The sequence below is a fragment of the Camelina sativa genome, chromosome 1 (assembly GCF_000633955.1).
Source record: "Camelina sativa cultivar DH55 chromosome 1, Cs, whole genome shotgun sequence".
Classification (NCBI taxonomy): domain Eukaryota; kingdom Viridiplantae; phylum Streptophyta; class Magnoliopsida; order Brassicales; family Brassicaceae; genus Camelina; species Camelina sativa.
In genome coordinates, this window is record NC_025685.1 from 18,851,511 (window position 1) to 18,874,900 (window position 23,390).

General features: G+C 33.9%; 4 protein-coding genes and 1 long non-coding RNA gene across 5 annotated transcripts in view; 1 reads left to right on the forward strand and 4 right to left on the reverse strand.

The window, feature by feature from the left end:
• Window positions 1-1,179, forward strand: part of LOC104698877 (GDSL esterase/lipase At4g10955-like) — a 2,069-nt gene extending 890 nt beyond the window's left edge. The window contains exon 3 of the mRNA XM_010414267.2: window positions 17-1,179. Coding sequence (XP_010412569.1) covers window positions 17-1,031 — 1,015 coding nt within the window. The 3' untranslated portion in view covers window positions 1,032-1,179. The remainder of the gene's footprint in view (window positions 1-16) is intronic.
• Window positions 1,667-2,725, reverse strand: LOC104698886. The gene is made up of 3 exons (XM_010414270.2): window positions 2,509-2,725; window positions 2,348-2,417; window positions 1,667-1,976 (listed from the first exon to the last, which is right to left on the reverse strand). Exons 1-3 carry the CDS (start codon window positions 2,678-2,680, stop codon window positions 1,832-1,834), a joined length of 387 nt encoding a protein of 128 aa, XP_010412572.1. The 5' UTR covers window positions 2,681-2,725; the 3' UTR covers window positions 1,667-1,831.
• On the reverse strand, window positions 5,016-8,374 carry LOC104709600 (putative BTB/POZ domain-containing protein At2g05330). The gene is made up of 2 exons (XM_019233867.1): window positions 8,246-8,374; window positions 5,016-6,096 (listed from the first exon to the last, which is right to left on the reverse strand). Exons 1-2 carry the CDS (start codon window positions 8,372-8,374, stop codon window positions 5,563-5,565), a joined length of 663 nt encoding a protein of 220 aa, XP_019089412.1. The 3' UTR covers window positions 5,016-5,562.
• On the reverse strand, window positions 8,670-10,974 carry LOC104698893 (UDP-glycosyltransferase 71B1-like). The gene is made up of 2 exons (XM_019228820.1): window positions 10,426-10,974; window positions 8,670-9,862 (listed from the first exon to the last, which is right to left on the reverse strand). The coding sequence occupies exons 1-2, from the start codon at window positions 10,956-10,958 to the stop codon at window positions 8,860-8,862; spliced, it is 1,536 nt and encodes a 511-aa protein (XP_019084365.1). The 5' UTR covers window positions 10,959-10,974; the 3' UTR covers window positions 8,670-8,859.
• On the reverse strand, window positions 14,114-14,949 carry LOC104698907. Its single transcript, XR_753352.2, has 2 exons — window positions 14,719-14,949; window positions 14,114-14,604 (listed from the first exon to the last, which is right to left on the reverse strand). It is a non-coding gene; the product is annotated as an uncharacterized LOC104698907 (long non-coding RNA).

The window sequence follows — 23,390 nt, forward strand, 5'->3', positions numbered from 1 at the left end:
TTTTTTTTTTGGTCAGGGGAAATGAAGATCACCAGCGTTGTGTAGCAGCTTGTTTGGTTCAAGGAATCTATATAGTAGAGCGTGACCGTCAGCTTAAACGTGAAGGCTCTGAAGCACTTGCACTTCCATGGTGGGAGTCCTTCAACTTCAAGTTGATCCGTCACCTTAAAGACGATGCTGATTTCTCCATCTTTGGCGGCATTTACGAATACAAATCGCCGCAACAAGAGTCAGTTGACTCTGGAGTTCCGCGGTATGTCATAGCCTTTAGAGGGACATTAACTAAAGCGGACTCGATCACCCGTGATATTGAGTTGGACATCCACATCATCCGTAACGGGCTACACCGAACATCTCGTTTTGAGATCGCCATGCAAGCCGTGAAAAGCATGGCTGACTCTGTTGGCGCTTCAAGCTTCTGGCTAACAGGACATTCTCTTGGTGCAGCGATGGCGCTTCTCGCTGGTAAAACAATGGCAAAGACTGGTGTTTACATCAATTCCTTGTTGTTCAATCCTCCATTTGTGTCTCCCCCAATCGAGAGGATAGCAAACGAGAAGGTTAGGCATGGGATTAGATTCGCGGGGAGTCTCATTACAGCAGGACTAGCTCTGTCCAGAACCATCAAACAAGCACAGCAGCCGCAGCAACAGCAACTGCAACTAAAAAACTTGTCTGAAGATCCACTAGAGGCATTATCTTCTTGGCTCCCTAACATACATGTAAATCCAGGGGACCATTTATGTTCAGAGTACATTGGGTTTTTTGAGCACCGGGGAACAATGGAACAGATTGGGTATGGAGCTGGGATTGTGGAGCGGATGGCGATGCAGCATTCTTTGGGAGGTTTGCTGATGGATGCAATGGGAGTAAGCAATGCAGTTGAAGTAGAAGAGCCCGTTCATGTCATACCATCTGCAAATTTAATAGTAAACAAGACCAATTCTGAAGATTACAAGGAAGCACATGGGATACACCAGTGGTGGAGGGAAGACCAAGATTTGAGTTCCCACATTTACATGTACAAATAGCTCTTTTTATTTTATTTTTCTCATTACTAAAATTTGGTTTGTTCGTACATTTGTTTGTAATGAAGACAAAGTATGAAAATTATTCTTTTATCTATGTAATAGTTTTGTATTGTGTTATGATTGACTCCGAAACAGTTGTACTTGCTGATTTCCACTAGGTTACTTTTGTGACGATGGTCATATAAGGACTCTCGTCTCTTGTTACCACTCTATCCTCAAAATATATTGATTCTTGTCGAAATTAACTAGTAAAGTCTTGTGATTATAGCATTTGAATCTTGTTCCACAGCCTGGTTAATATGTATTTGAAATGAAGGTGGGACTAGTCTATTAACCGAACTTATCAAATGGGATCCTGAAACTTTTGTAGAAAAGCCGGTTCACCAGAAATCCACAAAGCTAAATGCAAATCGCACCTACATTTACAGTACATATAACTCTCTTATTTTACAATCGTTTTGTTCATACATACCAAAACATTGCTGCGCAAAAGATTGTTACTCTCGAATCTGTTTTTGTTTTGTTTTACCAGAATGATGTTTTGTAACTCAAAATTATTCAATATTGACGAATTAAGAACATGATACTTTTGTTTGCAATATTATAACACCAAGATAATGTGGATGGCTTAGGGGTAAGCAAAAATAAAAGATGTAGCAGAGCACCGTATAATATAATGATATCATTCTATAGTTTTGTTTCTTTTTACAGCCGAAGAAGAAGAAGAAGAGGATAAGAAACATGCTTCAGATTCAGCCTTAAACAAGTGAAGAAGAAGAAGCAAAAAAAAGAAAAAATGCTCAACGAATGGGAACTTTGATCCAGCCATTAGCGAAAGCAATAGCTAAGATGACGAATGGAGTTGACATACCGAAGATGATGATGTAAGGAAGAGGCGTCTTCATCGGATTCTCTCCTTCTCTTTCACCAACGCTTTGCCAATACCTGCAAATCGCAATGCAAATCTCATCCATAACCATTTCGTTGAACACCAATGCGCGCATGGCATGTTTATACTAAACCAAATATGTTCTTTTGACACTACACTAGTAGCACTCGTTAAGCCACTTACAAAGCACGAGTTTTAGTCAACAACATGCATTATGCGGACGACTCAAATAGTGACATATACTAACACAAACAACTAGACTACATTACATACAATATACACTAAAAATTTTGAATTTCTTAATTTTCTAACGTTTTCATCAATTTTTGTAATTCCGCAAAATTACAATTTTCATCTAATCTTTCGATTTAATGATTTTTTTCTACAATTCTGTGATATGAAATTGAAAGGCTAAAGATTAACTAACTGTTCTGGTTCTTCCTCTTTGGTTATGAACTTCTTCTTGTCTTTAGGCTTCACTTCTCCATCTCCTCCACCTTAAAACAAGAAGCAAGGAGTAACAAAATTATCATCTACCAATAAAATAAAATAAATGTGAAAATTCTGATTTAAAAGAGATAAGAGTACCTAATTTAGCGTGAAGCTTGAACTGTTGAACCCCTAATGGAGATGGTGGACAGAGGAACCTAGGCAAAACAAGGAACGATGAATATGAAGAAGATGATGAAGTTGAGGATTCATTAGTTTTGTGGCTAAAGGAAGAAGTGATTTGAGAGGAAATGTGGAATTTGGCTGCCATTTCCAACACCAACCAATACGTTTTTTTTTTATTCTTTTGGTTGACTAATTATATATGGCTTTTAATTTTATTCCACTCTACAGATTTTTTTGGTTACTACAGAGAGATACATGTGGCATGTGTCTTACCACTAGATGACATTTGGGAAACTTTCGAGTGAAACCTTGTCCTCTTTATATCTTTTATTTTTGTTCTGACGTTTTATATTAGCACTCGGTTTGCTGAGGAACATTTGAATTGAACTAAACCGAGTCAAGTTAATAAATGAGATAATGTGCAACTGCAAACCAGGCCTTTTCAAATAATATTCAACTCCAGTAACTCCACTAAACGCGTTCTAGTCTAAGAGCGCCGGTACCCATATATTGTCCGATATTTATAAAATTAAAAAATTTGCTTGGTCAATTGATATATTTTCTCAATATATCTTTACTTTTGCATGCATATGAAAGATATATTTTCAGAAAATTAGACCTGGAAACCGATTATTTTAATATTTGAGACTTTAAGTTACGGAAACATAAGAGCATTCCCATGGGTTATACCGATGGGATGTGTTTTTTTTTTTTTTTAATAATTAAACATAATAAAAATAAAGATTTAATCTTAAATTTTCAGAGAACTGTGTCTCTGCGAAGGAAAAATAAGATCCTTCCAGACCTTCTACGTGTCAAAATATAATTGCTGGCGTTTGTTTTTTTTTGTTTTTTATTTTTATTTTTTTTTCTGCATTTGGTTATCTTTCTCTTTCGAAAGAAACGAGAGAAGAGATGGGGAGAAGAATCGATTTTTCACAATTTGATATCCAACCCATCGGTTTCCAGATAAAATTGATCTGTTCAATTCTGGGTATTAATCGATTGATTTCTGGGGAGAAGACAGCGAAGAGAACGATGGTAAGATGTTACCGGAATTCTCCTGTATTGCTGCAAATAAAGGAAGTAAGGGGGCATAATAATAATAAAGGAGGTTTGTTGGTGCTGTGTGAAATAAGCGAGTCAGTGAATAAGGTGTGGACGCGTCACATCAGTAGAAAGGTGACACGTAATGTCGGTGGAGTTGGTCAAGAGTGAAGCACGTGACTAGAGTGACGGTGGAATCAGGTGGAGCTTAAGAAGAGAAGGACGAGTCATCGTTTTCCTCATTACGAAATTTTATCAGACGTTTGATTTTGTAATCATCTCTCGTTGCTTCTCTCTGTAATCGGTGTTCTTTGCTCTTGTTTATTGGAGTTGTTTCTTATTTTCAGACTCTTGTAAGCTTGAGAACTGGATCTTTGTTTATTTACAAGCATTGATTCATTTGGTTGAATAAGTTTTCTATTACAATCCGTTTATCGTTATCATAAGAGGGATCAGGGAGGAAAAGAGACATAGGAGCAGCAGAGATAAGGAGAGGGATAAGGTTAGAGAAGGATCGAGAGATTAAGAGATCGACCATGGTTGGGATATGTTGTTCTTGTCTCTAATTATTTCATGGTTGGGTAGTAATTGAAATGGCTAGTTTGCTTCCAATTATTTAGTAATGTTGGCTAGTTTGCTTGGGATATAAACGCTAAGTTAAAACAGTCTTGAGTTGTCTCTTGTTTTGGTTACGTTGTAGATGACTGAGGAATTGCTCAGTGGTATGTCTAACACCTCTGCTTCCATTGGTACTGAGTGTTATGTTTACGTTTTGAAACAGAACTTAACATTTTTTTTCTTCTTGTTTGCACGTATGGTGAAGGAATTAACAGGTGGCTACAAAATCAAGTATCATGCTAATGGGTACGATAAGGATCGATTGAAATAGACTTCACTCCTCCATTCAGGTTAGTCAAATGTTATCCTTGTCCATTGAAGTTCTCATTATCTATTAATTTACTTCCTACTATTGCATTTTATCAGCACCGGATACATTCTTGTTGCACTGAACTCACCAGAAAACTTTGCCTCATAATTGAATCGGTGTAATTAGTGTTCCATTCTCTTAGTTCATGTGGCTTCTGTGAGGAAATTAGCCATCTGCTTCTTAGGATGCAACTAAGAAGATTAGGGGATTCCATCTCATGGCATGACATGTTGTGTGTTTGCTATGTTCTATGCAGATGAACTGATCAAGCTTGGAATTACTGACGAAGTTATTAGAGGTTCAATCTACTTCTCTATTTTACCTATACTTAGTTGACGCAACAATTCTTAATGTTGAAGCTCACATTTTCTTTTTCGTGTTTCCTCTCTCTCGGCAGAAACTGATTTGCGGCGCACAGCTATCTGGATGTCTACAATTTTTCTTATGCTACAGATGCAGTTCCTTGAGAATAGAGTGGCTTTGGAACTTACAAGGTCTGATTATGTTGAAGCAGGTTAGGTATATCATCGGTTCTTTTTTTTTTTTTTTGATATTTGTTGTTGCCTCCCTTCACCACTCCACTGTGATACAATTATTTATCTGATTTAACGAGCTCTGTATATGATAGATAATCTCATGTATAGTTTTTGGAATGATGTGTTCTATGTGCCTATTTGATATTGGTCAAACTATTTTGATATTGGTATATATGTTTTAAGGTTTTTGTAATGTAATATATTTGTTTTTTTAATATATGTATTCTACTAAACCATAGTTTCTAGTTTTATTTTCCTAATATTGCATACATTATATAACCAACATTTATACCACTATAAAATATACTTAAAACACAATTTTAATAAAAAGTTTTTAAGACACCCCATGTTTAAGGATGACTAATGGAAGGAGATAAAATGAAAACATTGGATTAAGGATCTAAACTTAGATTAATATTTTTTTTAATCTTATTAAAAGTTTAAGACACTAAGATGAGTATCACCAATGGGCATGCCCTAAGGAAACGATAAAACTGGTTTATCAAAGTGACTCCTCTAGCTGCGACTAGGACGATCGAAACCACAATTGGAGCAGCTTTTGCCAGTCAGATTATGATCGTTGATGAAACCACAGTTATAACATCTTCTACGAGTAATAGAAGCCTCCAGAATCTCCACGGCAAGATTTTGGTAACTATCAATGAATGACTCGAACTTATCAACGCTAGGTATCATAAGATCATTTGTTTTAATATAATTTAAGGCTGCATCGTTGAGGACTTTGTCAAAAGGGGTTTGAGCAAGCTCAAGGAAGTCAAGAGAATTCGCCATATCCAGAGAAGATATAAGCTCGGATCTGCATAGGTCTCGTAGTTGGAGAATCTTGTATTTGTCAGCTGCAAGATAGAGAGCTCGAGCGTGTCGCTTCACTTTCTCTGAAAGCATAGAACCATCACTGTATATAAACTCAACAAAAGCTTCTAGATCTTCTTGTTTCATCTCCGAGAGAGTGATTGTTTCCACTTGCTTACTCGAAGTCTTGAACTCATCAGAGTTTAGCAACTTCTTAAAAACTTCCGATCTTGATTCCTATTCAAAAACATACATGTTGAAAGAATTACATTAACCACATTCACTAAACATTGGCATTTAGAATTGATTCTTGAATAAGCTGATGATATCAATAAAGAAAAGATGAGAGAAGAAGAGACCAGAATAGCTTTGTGGGCAGAGATAACTGAACCCTCATCACTATCCACTGCCTTGAGGTGTACGTCAACTTGCCATTTTTCGGCCAAGACCTTTGCAAGTAGAGCCGAGAAATGCTCTTGTTGATTTATGTTGTTGCCATATCTTTTTTTCTTCTCTGTTTCTGTAAAGGAAGAGTTTTTATTTTGGAAATGATGGTGGATTATATAGAGTGAACACCATGACATGCGTGGTCAAAATGACTATAATTTACGTTGTAAATGATGGTGGATTATATAGAGAGAACACCATGACATACGTGGTCAAAATGACTATAATTTTCTCATCTGTTTTCAATTTACAAGATTTTGGAAATGGAGAAGATACAGCAACTGGTCCCTGATCCAAACTCTTAACTGGTCTGGCCTCCTCTCTTGGAAATTGGTCCCTGATCTTGAAATCAAACAGGTGCAGATAAACAACAGTAAAGTCTCGGCATCATTCTAATCCCATTTCTTTGCTTTTCTAAACATTTTCAGATTTTTTAAATTTTTTTGTCAAACCAAACATTTTCAGATTTTAAGCTGCCAATGTTGTTAAGCAAAGTCTTTCTTTTTTTTTTTGAAATAAATTTGACATTTCATACTTATTATATTCCAATAACAGTAAATTCACACTTATTTTTGTTTTGTGTAACCCAATAAGAGTGTCATATATCATACGTTGATGTTTATTATATAATATTATATCAATGAGAAAAATGTTAAATTTTAATATTCAAGTAAAAAAAAGATATCGTCCGAGTTTCGTTGTAGTTAGCATTTCAACATATTATCGAAAGTCTAGACATTGATTAGGTAAAAAATCTGTAAATTAAAAACATTAAATATATATTTAGAATAATAAAAATTATATATATAGAATAATTATTTATTTCTTACATAACTGAGAGTCCATCTCTTAATATTTTCAGAAACTAATTGCATGTCTTTATTTTTTCTTATATGGTTGATATACATATATTTATGTGCTGTTGTATTTTATATTTATTTCTTATGAGTTTATGCTATGTAATTTTATGTTTAATTTTCAGAGAACATAATGTATAAAAAATATTTATGGTTTTATTATTGTTACTAATACAGAGGCGGATCTAGAGTGTGAAATGTAAGGCATGTGCTCTATACTCACTGTTAAAAATTATTCAATTGATTAGGTTAACAATATCTCTTAGTTCATCTAGTAAAAAAAAAGTCTCATATGTAATATTTGGTAGCTGGTTCTATGCCCCTTCTCTGTAATTCCTTCTCATTTTCTTTTCAAAAAGTTTTGTTGAAAAGAAACAACAACAACTACTGTACATCATGCCAATAATGTTTTAACTTTAAAGCTAGTGTACTAAAAATTAATGAGAAACATAATGTTAATGGATCTCTCATGATATACTCTTAAGATGTAGGTCTAATTAGTATGGAAACTGTGAAAATGTCTTTAATCAAAGTGGTTAACGGTTTATTTTTATAATTTTTTTCATTGTTGTTTGGCTCCATTAAATTATGTTACCCGGCGAGCGTAATACAAATTGTCTATAGATCAGGTTTAATCATACATTTAGGGAAACACATGTTTAGCTCATTGATGTTATATGTCGGCATTTTATACTATTGTGTCTGGAAACATCAAACTTTTGGTGGGCAATCCAAGAAATGCGTAGTCCACTGTCCCACAAGAAATAGCTAGCAGTTTATATGATAGTGGACAAGACACGACGTATAACAAAGTTTGTTTTGTGTCCACATGCGACATATTGTTTATTTTTTTTTGATGATTATAATCATTTTGATGAATTTGAATTGTTTTCATTTTTTTTAAATTTAGATTGAAAAACTATCTAATCTAATCTGAACTAGAAATATATTTGAAGGTTTTGGATATAACCTGAAACTATCTATATGTGATGGATGTTTACCCGAACCTGACTACCCGAAATGTAAAAATATTTAAATGAGTCTTATATCTTTAACCTAAATATCCGAAAAACCCAAAATACTTGACCCAAACCCGAATAGATATCTGAATACCACTCCAATAAACGTACTCCAATCTCCTCACCTTCTTGATTACTGGTACGAATATTAGCAAACAAATATTTCACACTTTTCAAAATTTCACAACCCATATTCTATAATTCTTAATTTTTTAAAGTGGTCCGTGATTAAAACAGGCGTAGCCTTCCGCTATAACACTATTTAAATTGTGAATTATTATTTCTAAGAAAGGCTAGAAAGACATGTTGTTGTTTTTTTTTTTTGAAAAAAAAGTCATGTTGTTGTTGTTGTTTTATATTTGTGGGTTTAAGATTTAGTACCCAACTATAGCACTTTTCAAGTCGTCAACACAATCCTTCACATCCTTTAGATTTTGAAACAAGCTATGACACAAAATCGTGTAATGAAAGATTGAAGTTCAATCTCTCAATAAATCACTACTGCTATAATGTTATTAGATCATATGATGAAATTACGTACAGTTTGATACATCCATATATTTTCATGCACATTGGTGTGATTATTCTTTGTAGATTATAAATATAAAAGATAGATGGGACATAAACTGAATTTATTGTTCTTTCACTTTCAGACATATATGTCATTTTTGTGGTCTTTAATTATTTGATCGTTTGATTTTTATCGGACCACATTCCTGTGGAACATTATCGACCACGTCTTGAACAAACTTCTTAGAAGATCCACCGTCCAGCAACGCCACGTGGAGTTTATCCTTCATCTCAGTCACTATCTTCCTCATCTTGCTATCCTGCTCCATCGCACACTTGATCCCTCTCTCAATCTCCTCAGCCGTCACAATCTCCGGCTCACCCACCAGAAAATCTCTCCGATAATCCTTCTTCACCTCCGCCGCTAAACCAAGCTTCACCACCATCTGATACGCGTTAAACTGTTGTTCCCCAAAGATAGGCCACGCAGCCATGGGAACACCGAACCATAGACTCTCAAGAATCGAGTTCCATCCACAATGTGTTACGAACGCTCCTATCGCAGGACTCTCCAGCACAGCTACTTGTGGTGCCCAGCTTATGATCTTTCCAGTGTCCACCGTCCGATCCAAGAAACCTTTTGGAAGAACCTCCTCTAAGTTCGTGACTTCTCCGGGAGGAGAACCAATCATGTCTTCCACCACGGGAGAAGCACGACGGAGCGACCATAAGAACCTATGGCCGCTCCGCTCTAGAGCCACGGCTATTTCTCGTGTTTGTTCGTCGGTGAAACCTCCCATGCTCCCGAAGCAGAGGAACACTACAGATTTTGTCGGTTGCTCTCTTAGCCAACGTAAAATCTCCATTCTCTTCTCATCTTCGCCGTTGGTTTTGAAGTCCATAATGGGTCCAACCGTGTACACCGGAGGAATATTTGTATTCCCATTCCCGCCGGAAAAGAACTTCAACGCCTGAGGTTCCAACTCAGCCACTAAGTTCACCAAAATACCCTTCGTCTTTCTAAAACTTGTAGCTCGACCCAAAACGTAAGGAAACCATTTCTTGGTTAGCATCACCGAAGGCAAACAGTTCGCCGGAAACTGTCGAGTCAGAGTTGGAACGTCAAACTTTACATTAGAGTCTCTAAGCTCACTTACGTCGAGTTTTTTTGTCTTCGTAAAGAGATTGAACATGGAACTGTACCCCGAGATATGAAGCGTTCGACGTGTAGACGATATACNGAGAACCAATCATGTCTTCCACCACGGGAGAAGCACGACGGAGCGACCATAAGAACCTATGGCCGCTCCGCTCTAGAGCCACGGCTATTTCTCGTGTTTGTTCGTCGGTGAAACCTCCCATGCTCCCGAAGCAGAGGAACACTACAGATTTTGTCGGTTGCTCTCTTAGCCAACGTAAAATCTCCATTCTCTTCTCATCTTCGCCGTTGGTTTTGAAGTCCATAATGGGTCCAACCGTGTACACCGGAGGAATATTTGTATTCCCATTCCCGCCGGAAAAGAACTTCAACGCCTGAGGTTCCAACTCAGCCACTAAGTTCACCAAAATACCCTTCGTCTTTCTAAAACTTGTAGCTCGACCCAAAACGTAAGGAAACCATTTCTTGGTTAGCATCACCGAAGGCAAACAGTTCGCCGGAAACTGTCGAGTCAGAGTTGGAACGTCAAACTTTACATTAGAGTCTCTAAGCTCACTTACGTCGAGTTTTTTTGTCTTCGTAAAGAGATTGAACATGGAACTGTACCCCGAGATATGAAGCGTTCGACGTGTAGACGATATACGTCGGGAGGTTAAGCTCGTCGGCGACGTCTAACATCGACGTGCAGAACATGTCCACTACAATCCCAGCGAGCCGCGAGTCTGAACGTGTGGAAACATCCGTGGCGAGTTCGGACACGGCGGCTCTTACATATGGTTTCTTGCTCTCAATGTAAGATATGTATGTTTGGTTCGGATCTTGATCAACGGCGGGGATGAGGCAGTAGCGGAGACGGTCTTCGGACTTAGTGTAGACGGAGGAAGAAGCGTGGTCAGAGAATTGTGAAGGGATGACGATGAGAGTGACGGAGAGGCGGTCGTCGTTATCTACGAGAAGCTTCGCTAACGCCGTTGTTGATCGGATATGGCCGACGCCCGGAGATGGTATGAAGACAAGCTCAATTTTAATGACAACCACACTTTGGTTTTGGACTTCTAGAATTGATTGTAAAGAGTAAAGATTAAAATCTATACTAATAAAAAGCATGACATATAAGTACAATTTTAAACCTCCAATTGTGATTAGACACTTCACTAATTAATATTTTTAAAAATCTTTAGAATTTTCTATATTAAAAATTAGATTAAACAATCAATCAAGATTTGACATGTCATTCATTAACATTTTTTAAATTTCGAGAATTTTTTAGAAAAAAAAAAAATTTAAATTAATAGAAATAAAAGAACTATGCATAATATCCCACATCAGGCGTCCAATAAAAGATATCCCACATTAGTATCTTGATTTATATGCATAATACTAATAAAAGAAATCTTGATTTATCAGGCGTCCAAGTTTAAAAGTATATTCGGTTTGATCCGGTTTTTTATTTGATCAAATTAAAACTTTAAAAAGTTTGAAAAAAATAAATTATAATATTTAAAATTTTTAAAAGTTTTAATATTATAAATATTGAAACTTTTTAAAGTTCTTAGCTTTTAAAAAGTTTTAATATTTCTAATATTTTAAACTTTTTAAAATTTAAAAATTATAATATTTAAATTTTTTTTAAAAGGTTCAAAATTTATATTTCGAAACCTTTTAAAAGTTTAGAATATTATAAATATTTATGTAAAACATATTTTTGTGTATGATTTTATAGATAAGTTGATATTTTTTCATTAATTTTTTATTTTTTATCTTATTTTTTATTTTTATGAGAAAAGAAATGATTTTGTTCTTGGAGTTTGATGGATTAACAAGTTGTGTGATAGTCTAAAAAAAGGTTTTTTAGTGGAAGAAAGTGAAGAAGTTGGCGAGGATGAAGAAGAAAAAGAGTATAGCGAAGAACGAGACGGTAAAAGTAATGATGAAGATTACCACAAAATTTGAAAATAGAAATGACAAGAAATAATATGAAGAATAAGAAAACATTGAATAAAAACACGAAAACATAGGTGGTAGCGATCAATTAAATATGAAAATGAGTTAAATTCATGATGATAAAATTATTTTGTTTTTCTCGTGGTCAAAGAAATGGTTTAGGATATGTGTGGTCATCAGTTTAATTTGCCTCGCCTGGATGTCGAGTTAAATTCATAATTTTTTTGTTATCAGATTTGATTTTATAACACAACTGATTTTTATATTTCAAAAAATTGTGTCTCTGAAATTTAATTTTTTCCTTAATACTAATTTAAATTTTTTATAAGATAATATTTTACTACCGTCATCAATCATATATATTTTTCATCAAAATATATCAAATATATCCACGCGTAACGTGGGTTCAAAACCTAGTACAATATAATGATAAATATAATGATAAAAGTGCATGTGTGGTATGTATTTAACCTGTCTGTTAATATAGTAAAATCGCATGTGCTTTATTATAACAAGGCCCTATAACAATTAGGTTGTGAGCCCCCAAACCCAAGTTAACAATATTTTCTTGTATTTTTTTTATTTCTTTTTACGTTTATGCAATAATAAATTATTGTGATGATAAATTCAAATATTTGATTTATATGTTACTATACCACCATTTTTACGTTATATTAAAATAAATTCAAATATTTCTTAAACGTTTATTAATAAAAATAATTATGAATAATAGTATTTTTAAAAATAGTAAAAAATATATGTAAGTGAAAAATAGAGAATAAAGGAGATATAATAAAGTAAAGAGGGTCCTAAAATATTTTACAGAAAATATAAAAGTTGTGGTTTTGTTGACAAAAAAAAAATAAAAAAAATTGTGCTTTTAAAGTTTCTAGTTTTTTTTTTTGGGTTAAATTAATGACTCCAAGAAGTTTTCCAAAAACCACCTTGGTAAAGACACTAGGAAAGGTTTGTTTTGGTTTACCTTGAAGATTGTCTATCGTTCTCTTGAGATATGGCGTGGTTTGAGTATCATGATGAACTAGCTAGGGACTTGACTTGAGAAGACAAGCTCTCAATCATCCACTTTGTCGTGAATCTTGGTTAGTTTTTTTTGTTTTTTTTTCTCTTTTTCGAGCCAATTTTACTAAACATGATAGCTTTTCAGTAATTGTTTCATCATGAGCTCTAGCTTGCCTCCTTATTCCTTAAGGTTGATGCACAGAAGATGGGAGTTCTAGCGTCTTGGTAGGCCGGTTGGTAGTTTTAATTGAATTCTGATTTTTGCAAGAATCCTCCTTAATATCCTTAAAAAGCTATCATGTTTAGTAAAATTGGCCAAATGAATTATGAACAAATGACGACAAAAAAGAAAGAATTATGAACTTTTTTATTTTTTTTTTGAACAAAGGAAAGAATTATGAACAAGTACGAATGTGCTATGTTGAAACTGTTTGCATAGGCTTTTCCGCTTTTGAAAGCGGACACTTATTTTGAAGCTCTTATAATTTTTTTTGATTAAAAAGTGTACTTTTTTTAAATAAGAAATTTGGGTTGTTGAATAAAATTATACTCGTCCAATGGTAGACTGGGTTCTTATTTATGAATTTTTTTTATATAGTTAATTTAAGTAGAACAATTAGTTTAATTATTTAAACAATTAAGATCTTATTAAAATGGAAAATTATTGCATTTCATAAACTTTTAAACATACAAAACATAAAAGCATAATAAAATAGAAGTAGAAATCACAAATGGGAGAAAAGATTAGTGTAATCTTGATTTGTGCCAAACTTTTGCCAAATATTCTCAACCAAATCATCCTTCAATTGTTGATTACGAATTTCTTTATGGGTAAAAAGAGATATTTTATTCAAAACGATACAAATAAAAATGAGAAGTTTTCTTTACTACAGGTTATTGGTTGTATGAATTTACCTGGACTCCATCGATTTCACACTGATTGCCAACATTAAACGGGTGTATAACAAACAAGTAGATGATGGATTCAAACACTATCTTCCACATGTTCCCAAATATTTATAAGAGCTCTTCTATCTCCAAAAGTATTCACCTACATTTTCATATATCTATTAATACCCGAAAATGTTTAAAAGAGTGTAAATACATTCGTTCTAGATTGCTTACCACCCAGTTTTTAAGAGATGATTTGCTGATCCTGTTCGTCCCAATCAAAGGAGGACCAAAGAGCGTCTCAATCACGTCCAAGAACAAAGACTCTTGAATCCTGTCACAACACGCAGGGACATGGTCTTTGTTGCTTTAACCATTTTCTCACCAAACAAAAAATGCCAAGCGAGTAAAACAAGTATTCGACTTTTAGGTTTAGCGTCTTTTAATCTCTTTCTTCTTACTTTACTTATGTCTCCAACATTACATATTTATATTAAACTTCTAATCTTAGACCTACTTCTTAATGAGTCATTTGTCATTGGGCTTAAACAATTAAACAGGCCCAATAACATTTCTCCTTTTGCGTTACTTCTTCTTCTTCTACGACACAAACGCAACAACGTCTTCGTCTTCTCCGATGCGTCTCTTTGCTGTCCATCTCTTCACATATTTACCAATTTGAAGATTAATCGATGGTTGGATTCCAACAACAAGTCCTAACCATAAGCAATTCTGCACAACTAACCTACCACAGATCAACACTAAAACCATACATTCTCATTTCCACAGCTCAAGATCCACGAAATCAACTAATGGACAAAATCGATGGAAAATACAATTTCTGCCGAAATTCATCTTCATTCATGGCTAATTTCGTTAATCCTAATTAAAATCATGCCTACGAACACAAATAAAAAGAGATATTGAAGAACCCTAATTTTCGAAAATCCAAAACCCTTATTTCTAAATCGTTATAAAACAAAAATTCAAACAAATAGAAACATGAAAATACCTTTGATGTGTTGTTCTGATTGCTTAATCATTATCCCGACTGAATATTGTTTAATCAAAAAGTGCAAAGAACGGAGATTGTTAATCGCAAATTCCACGGCTTTTGGGAAGTGAAGAGAAAGAGATGGGGAGAAGAAAGAGAAAGAAGGGAAAAAAAGAAAAAAAAAACATTGTTTTATATCATAAATAAAACCAATCAGATTAATACACGTACGAGTCGATCACAAAGCTTACTTAACTAAGAGGCTAACTCTTGTGTTTTTGATCAGTTTTGATTTATTTTTTGTCCCAAAAATGTAAGAGTCCTTGCTAAATCCTTCCGACGGACTTGCTCTTAAATATTTATGTGAGAAAGGTTATAGTGATTCTTGTTGTTTTGATTGAAGATATCTTGGTAAAAATCAATTGTTTGTGATTAATGTTACTGAATTCTAATTTATAAAGATTTTCAAAGAGTTAAATAAAATTATTAAAAGTGAATAAGTGAAAAATTATTAAAGATTGCTAAAATCTTGTAAAATGCTCTAAACAATCCCTGTATTTTGTTATATTTTCCATAACTTTATTTGGTAAAAAAGTATATAAAATCATGAACCAATAACAAAACAATTGAATTCATTAACAATCCTAGGTTCTTTTGTTTTAATTGAATAACACAAATTTTTTAATGACTTATAAAAGTCTGAATTCAATAACCCAAATTTGTTAAGATTTTAAATGACTTTTTACAAATCACAAACTAATAACACTAAACTTTAACAGAGTTAATAGAGTTTAACAAAAACTTGATCTAATTGTTTGCCTTAAGTAAGGAGATTTATTATCATATATAGATATATTATATTTGACCAAAAAAAATATATATTGATAGATTTATTTGCCTAAAATCTTAAGATATCCCTAACAATTTAGTTCAATGGAAATAAATAAAAAGTCATTAAGCTAAGAAATTGAACAGTAAAAGAGCCATTAAGCTTTCTATCTCATTGTTTTTTTTTTTTGTTTTTTTTCCATTTTTCCCCATAGATCTTCTTCTTAATCATTTTGGTTTAAAAAAAAAATACTTTCTTTACAAGATTAAAGAAAACGCAAGTTTTTGCAAATTTTATTTATCAATTTGTTGAATCATGAGATTTGCTAGTTTGTTTGTGGTTTCTTGTATTTTCCTTTTCCTTGTCATAAGCCATGTCAAAGGTAATAAATTATTTTCCTTTTGATTTAACTTTTAACTCGTATAAAAACAACCATTCAGAATTCTTTTAATTTTTCTTGATAATAAAATTTAGCAAAAGTTGTTGTGATAAAAGAAAAATTATAATCTTCATTCATCATTACTTTATATATATGTCATCATATATATATATATAATTTTAAATAAATATATAATTTTAACAATTTTTGTGGTTTATATAAATTATAGAGATTGAAGTGGTGCAGTGTGAAATTATGGAATGGTTCGATGATAAATGTGGTGCTGATGGAAACAAGACGTGCATAGAGCACCTTATTAAATTGCATATATATGACTTTCCTCGTTGTGATTGTCGTGACGCAAAGCCAGGAATTTTGTGTACATGTTTACATCGTCTTCCTTGTGTGCCACCGTATATCCAAAAGATAATTAATAATTAAGTGATAAACTTAGAAGATTGATTTGTGTTGTCCACATGAATAAATTAAACCTTATAAAATGAAAATAAGTTGAATACTTTACTTGAGGTAATAAAAATCTATATTTTTTTTGTGAATACTTAATGAAATTTCAGAAAAATGACCATAAAATTCTTCAACTTTAACGTTTCACAAAATCATTCCCCACCTTTCACATTTTCTTCAAATCTTTGTTAAGTATGCAAATTTAAGATTTAAAATAAATCAACATTAAATAAAAAATAAACAGAGCTATTAACACTAGGTAAAATAAACAGAGCTATTAACCTAAAATCTCTTCAAGACTCGTGTTTAAAGGTCAATACTTGAGTTATATAACTCATATTTAACTAAAAATGTTAATTTACACCAAAAAAGAAAATGTTAATGAATTCATTTTAAATGTATATCTTATTATATAAAATTAGGTTTTGAAAGTTAGCCATTAACATGATTTTGACATGTGTCACGTTATTATTCTGAGATTTTGATACGTGTAAAAGTTAAAATTTAATAGGAGGGATTTGAGATTATGACAAAAAATAAAAATTGTTTAAACAAAATTAATAAAGTAAAAAGATAATTACAAAAAATTACAAAAATTAAAAAGTTTTTTCAAAAATAATTATAAAGAGATTATATATTTCATAAAATAGGTATAAAACACGCTAATCAAACACAAGCTTAAAACAAACATAGATAGATAGATTGGAAAATCATAAACCGTTTTAATAGATCAATAGGAGCTCGGAGACAGAGGCTACATCATAATGTGTCAAAGACATTTTGAAAATTGAAACGACCCGACCCATTTTTTTTAATAATAAAAAATAATAATAATAAATACTCTACAGCTAGTGGTCCCATACACACTAGCCACCTAACCACAAACTCACAACAACAGATAACATAACCATAACATTAAACTAATGAATATCCAATAATTAAATAACCAATAATCAAAGAATAACAACTCCAATATCAAACATCAGGAAACGTAGAATCATCAACCTAGCAATGTTCTAATGGCCCAACTCTAACAACCTAGCAATGCCAGACAACAACCAATCGAGTCCCGGGAACATCCTCCTCTTCATTGCCTTGATTCCACGATCACACTTTGCCTTAACCTGCACTACAAACACAAATTGAGATGCATGAGTATTTGATAAACACTCATTGAGGCAATCCTCCCATCTACTGGGCTATACACACAAGCAAATGTGATACCAATGTTCCAAACAATCAACATACAAAGCATACAAAACAGGAAAACAAACATCATCTCGCTCGAAGGGAGGTGTCAACCGACACTGGCTCTTGGTGTCGATCGATGTCGCTTCACTGGTGTCTACCGACACCAATTGGTGTCGATCGTCACTACCTATGCAACCAAAATTCGCACGAAGCCAAGAGTCGAATCTCGCTCCCAAACTCCACCAAATCGCCCAATACTCAAAAACCAAATCATATACGTCCGTAGGAACCTGTAACAATCAATCCCAGCAAGGGAAACACACAAAAACAGTAACAAACAATCAAGAAAAAGGAATCACAGGCTTAGATCAGCCATGTTAATGCACTTACCTCTTTGCAGGAAGTTTCTGACCAACCACGACGAATCCAACCTCCCTAGTAATCTTCTACCACATGTCTAGCCCTGGATCTTCACCCCACAGAAAGATCACACCAAAAACGCTTTCAAATCTCACAAACTCTCACCAAAACCTTATGAAACTGCTTTCTCTCCTTTTCTCTCTGTCAAGCGGCCAAAACAACAAAACTGCACGACCTAGGTCGACTTGCCACTTAAATAATCCGGTTCTATGGTTTTCCTTAAACCAAACCAACCAAAATCGACAATTAAATCAATCTGGCCGGACCAGAAAAATGTTGGTGTCGACCGACACCCCATTGGTGTCGATCGACACGCATCCCCAAAATAGACATTTTGGTTCGCAGATGTTACACATTTCCACGAATACATTGAGAACTTTAACATTAGTTCATATCAAATGATTTTGTGACGTTGGAAAATGGCTTTTAGTTTCATTGGTTGTCAAAGCATGCCAATTTAAGATAGTTAAAAGACGTGAATATGTTCTCTCCAGACATGAGGAGGGCAAAGCCAAGGTTGTGTCCATGGTAGAAGAGGTTGGACGCATGGTTATCTCCCCAAGGGAGGAAGGCGGAGTCAAGGTTCTCTTTTTGGCGGAGGAGGTTGGACGCAAGACTCTCTCCATAAGAGAGGAGGACGGAGCCGAGGTTCTCTACATGGTTGGTCATACACTATTGTGATGATACATTATTGATTAGTATACTATGTAATATATTTTTTATTCGTGAAGTTTCTTGAACCAACAATTTTAGTGTTTAAATAAACTATGCAAAAATGAAAATAAATAGACATATAATAGTTGGCTTAATGTGTTTATATAGGTATTTTCCTAGGTGGTGGTAAAGAATATATTTGTAACAAAAAATATACTTAGGTGTCAAAAAAATACATTGTTAATGGTAACATACATCATAAATTTGTAAATATATATAAATTAGTGTATTATAGCAAAAAAAATTATAAATAAAGTACAACAAATTTTAATATATTTTTGTTAAATTTATTTTTATTTACAAAATTTTAAAACCCGCAAATCCGACGGGTCCTTATCTTGTATATATATATATATTGGATAATATAAGAATGGATATAACATTTGTAAGTCATTGATTAAATAACAATTGACTGTGAATTACTTCAAATAAATTAACTAATATTTAAGTTCAATAATATATAATATGGAAAGACATTTATAATTTACAAACAACTAGTAGAAAAGATGATTACAAAATAGTGAATACCAACAACCAGATATTTTTAAATGATTTCGAGTTTTAGCGAGTCTTTAGATAATTGAGTGAATTAAGGAAGATATGATTTCCTGTAAAAATCACCCCAAACTAATCCTATCTAAAAGCATGCAATTTATTTATTTGTCTTTCTAACTAAAAAAATCATCTAAACTATTTCAAAGTTATTAACTCTAATGCTTAATTTTTTTCTTCCAAAAAGTGCATTTAGAAGTCTGTTTAAAAATCACTAGTTCAATAACACTTGATTTGAGAATTTGTTTATATATTTATGTTTGAATATGTGACACCCCGGTTTGCGCAGAGATTTAAAAATAATTAATTTAACCACCTATGTCATCAAAGTGCAATTATCTTTTCGGTCAAAAGTCCTGAAAGAATTCTATAATTAAGCGTGTTTTATCTGAAGTAGTCTCAGGATGGGTGATCTTCCGGGAAGTGATTGTCAGAACTGTGCGAGTGAGGACAAAACACAGCAAAAGATCATGTGCTGATTTGTAGTGATGTGATCATGAGACCATCCAAGACGACGCTTGAGTCTTGCTCAATACGAACGAAGTCAAAGATCAATTCTTCCAGCCAAACGACTATTTTGGATACATTCTTACCTCATTTGCAGCATATCTCGAAGTGGAATCAGTCCAATCATAGTTCAGATGAAGGAGTTATTCATTTTACAAATCACATGAACTCATGCCTACGCGATTTGGACTTATGAGCATTCAACGGAGGATTCCGACCAAGTCCGAAGGATTCAAGGTATGAAACAAACTGTTCTGGAATTTTGATCTATCGTTGAATCACTGAGAATTGGAAGCACATTAAAATCAGTTCATACTTGAAAGATATGGATATTTCAAATCAGTGGATCTGCCCCAGTCCCAGTTTCGCGTCTGAGCCAAATATCGTGTTACACAGACTAACTCAGCATCAATTTCGACATGACATCGGTTGAAGGATGTTAATGGATCTCTTCTGTTTCCAACAAGCCTAAGAACACAAGATCTGGCCAACAAACCATAAAGTTACGCTTCATTTTCCAAAGGAGGTCAACCTAGTTCTTTACATGAAAAATTTTAGGTCCAGTTGGTTTAGGTGCTTCCAGAATTATGTTTGGCAACCAGGAGGTGTTTCTACTAAGTCCAATGTGAAGAAATGGTACAGCCCATGTTGTTTCTCATCAGCAAGTTGGACTAAAGAGTCAAAAAGACAAAAGATCAATGAACCCCTTAATGGGTCAGTTCAAGAGCTTATGGCCAAAGAGAGCATGGGAGATACTATTGGGGATGATACCTATGAAGTCCAGCCCACTTTGAGCCTAATTCAAGTCCAAGAAAGCCCAAAATAATCACTTTATTTTGTGGTCAAAGAGGGATGACGAAAATGGAGTTCAACTCACCTTGGGAAGACAAACTTCAAAGAGTTGAATCTTCATTCAACTATCTATCTTTATTGTGTTTTAGTTTCAAGAATAATACTTGCCTTTGTGACCAAGTTTTCTATCTCTATATAAACTCATGTAATTTCATTTGAGAATAATCAACCAATTTTCCTTTTCATCTTAGAGTCTATCTCTTTGTTCTTTGTCTAGAACATTTCTTTGTTTCTTAGTGTGTAATATCCAAGCAATAGTCTCCTTTTGCTGGACTAGTGTGTCATATCTAGCAGTGACTGGAGTTGGGAATAACATCAGCCTTCCGCAACTGTTGTGCGACCCCTCAATCCATCAAATCTCCCTTGTTGCCCCCTGCACCTTGGCGAGTTTCTATCCTTTTTAGTCCGGCTGAGTGATCCTCGAATTTTGGGCGTATCATGTAGGGAAAGTAAACAAGTCTTTAAAACCTCGGGAACGGTTAAACTCGACAATGAATATTCGTTCACTAATCCAAATGCCTAATTATAGAGATCATTTAAACATATCAATATCCCATATTAAATGCAAATATACAAAGTTTCACTAACATTTTTAGTGCTATGTTGCTACAATAGGAGGGTTGTCCAAGTGCTTCACTTGCCATAATAGAATTTCTGACCAAGTCAAAAATGCTTAAATGGTGAAACGGTTAAACTCGACAATGAATATCCGTTCACTAATCCAAGATACATATTTTTCTAAAACCTCATATGTTATTTTCAGATGTTAATTTTGTTATGCAATCTCAGCTTCGTCTTCTCAAAAAACATAGTGTACTTTAAATATGTTGTTTCTGCCAATATTTTGGGTCAAAAGCATTTACTAAAATTGATGAAATCTCAAGCTTATTTTATATATATAATTTTTGTCATTTTATAGAATTTTAGCTTTAGTTGATAATATGTCTTATAAGATATGTTACATCACATGTCACTTTTTGTAATGGCTTGTATATCATTTTTCTATATTTTGTGACAATTGATTTTGTTTTTTAGGTAGAATGCTTTTTCAAGATTGTTTTTCATAGTTTTCCCAAAAAAGTGTGACCCTTACAATGTCTTCATTTTAGATCAAAACTTTTAAGTTGAGTTTGCGTAATTAATCTTTTATTTCTCTATAAATGAAATTTCATAATAGATCTTTGTAGTATATGTTTTTTAGAAACTAATGTTTCACTTCAATTTTATTTTTATGTTTAGAATTTTATAAATACAATTACATAAACTATTTTTTTTACTTCACCACGCATTATAATCTTACTTCCATTCTAAAACTCAATAACTCATTTTAAATTTTGGAATATGATCTTTGCTTAAAATTTGCATAATAACATTATTACTAAAAGAACTCTATTGTATTATTTTTACTATTTTAAAATTTTCATTTAGGCTATTTAATTCATTTTTATATAGTTATTATTTTTTTTTTACTAAAACAAATTTATATTATTGTTTTACTATTTTAAAAAGTTAATTTTGCTTAATTAGTTTTGATTTATTTGTTACTATTTTTTTTTCAACCAAACAATAAGTAAATTAAAATAGAACTCCACGATTGGTTGCCCAAACTGGAGATTAAAAGTTTACACAAGTTTCAAAATTAAGGATCTTGAGGATCGGGCAAGACAATCTGCCCTAGCATTGGACTCTCGTGCAATCTTGGACAAAGTGAAGGAAGGGAAATATGATCTGATCGAAGCTAAGTCATCCAGAAGACTCAAAAAAGCGGGCCCATCTTTGGGCGTCTGAACCATCGCAACTAACTCCGCACAGTCCGTCTCGTAGGCATGACAATCGATCACAGCCGCCAACAGTGACTCCATAGCCCAAATAAAATCTTGTAGCTCCGCGTGTAAGGGTGTAGGGCTGCGTCTATGGCTCCGTCCTCCCAGAAGAATCGTCCCCATTGTGAAGCCACCAACCCAGAGCTTGAAGAGGGTCCGAATCTTTCCACGAACCATCAATCTGACAATGCGGAGAGGTATATTTATCCTCCAAAAGTGGCGGAGGAAACCGATTTCTCCCGGAAAAATATTTTGCCTCTTCCCACAAAAATTTATCATTAATCGCCTGATTAAGAATATCGATTGGTTCCGCCTCTATTCCCTGAAAAAAAATTTTATTCCTATCTTTCCAAACTGACAATAGAATCCAAGGGAGACAGAAAGTTATATCCGTAATCTCCGATTGGGATGAAGCGCGCCAGAAAATAAAATCTAAATTGGAATAGATCGAGGCATACGGAAAACCATCAGGTTGTAATGATACCGGCGACAGCTCCCATATACTTCTCGAACGAGGACACTCAAAAAGGGCGTGATTGATAGTCTATGTCGCAGAAGCACACCGTTTGCATAGAATATCACACCGAACACCCCTATTAGCAAGCCTTTCCATCACAAGAAGAGAACCAGAGGCCACCTGCCAAAAGAAATGTTGAACCTTCGGGGGGACCTCAAGATTCCACTAATGAGCCTGAATAGCCATACACGTTGGCCCGTATTCAATGACCGCGATCAACGCCCGAGCTAACCGATAGCCTGACCTTACCGAATACTTCCACGACTTAGTAAAATTCCATAATAACTTGTCTGGCTTTTGAGTTTTACTGATCGGCAAACTCCGAATTAGCTGTATATCCTCCGGATCCATGAACTCTTCAAGAATAGGCAAATGCCAGTCATTCATAAGTGGATTAATTAAATGATTAACCATCAAATTTGGGTGAAGAATTCTTCCCCG

Coding starts and splice junctions, on each gene's coding strand:
- LOC104698886 (XM_010414270.2), bottom strand. CDS start 2,680: ATGGCAGCCAAATTCCACATTTCCTCTCAAATCACTTCTTCCTTTAGC. Junction 2,418..2,508: donor CAAGCTTCACGCTAAATTAG/GTACTCTTATCT, acceptor TCTTGTTTTAAG/GTGGAGGAGATGGAGAAGTG. Junction 1,977..2,347: donor AAAGAGGAAGAACCAGAACA/GTTAGTTAATCT, acceptor TGCGATTTGCAG/GTATTGGCAAAGCGTTGGTG.
- LOC104709600 (XM_019233867.1), bottom strand. CDS start 8,374: ATGGGTTGTGAAATTTTGAAAAGTGTGAAATATTTGTTTGCTAATATT. Junction 6,097..8,245: donor TCTATTCGGGTTTGGGTCAA/GTATTTTGGGTT, acceptor GTTTTTGAATAG/GAATCAAGATCGGAAGTTTT.
- LOC104698893 (XM_019228820.1), bottom strand. CDS start 10,958: ATGCTTTTTATTAGTATAGATTTTAATCTTTACTCTTTACAATCAATT. Junction 9,863..10,425: donor GTTCAATCTCTTTACGAAGA/CAAAAAAACTCG, acceptor CTTTACGAAGAC/AAAAAAACTCGACGTAAGTG.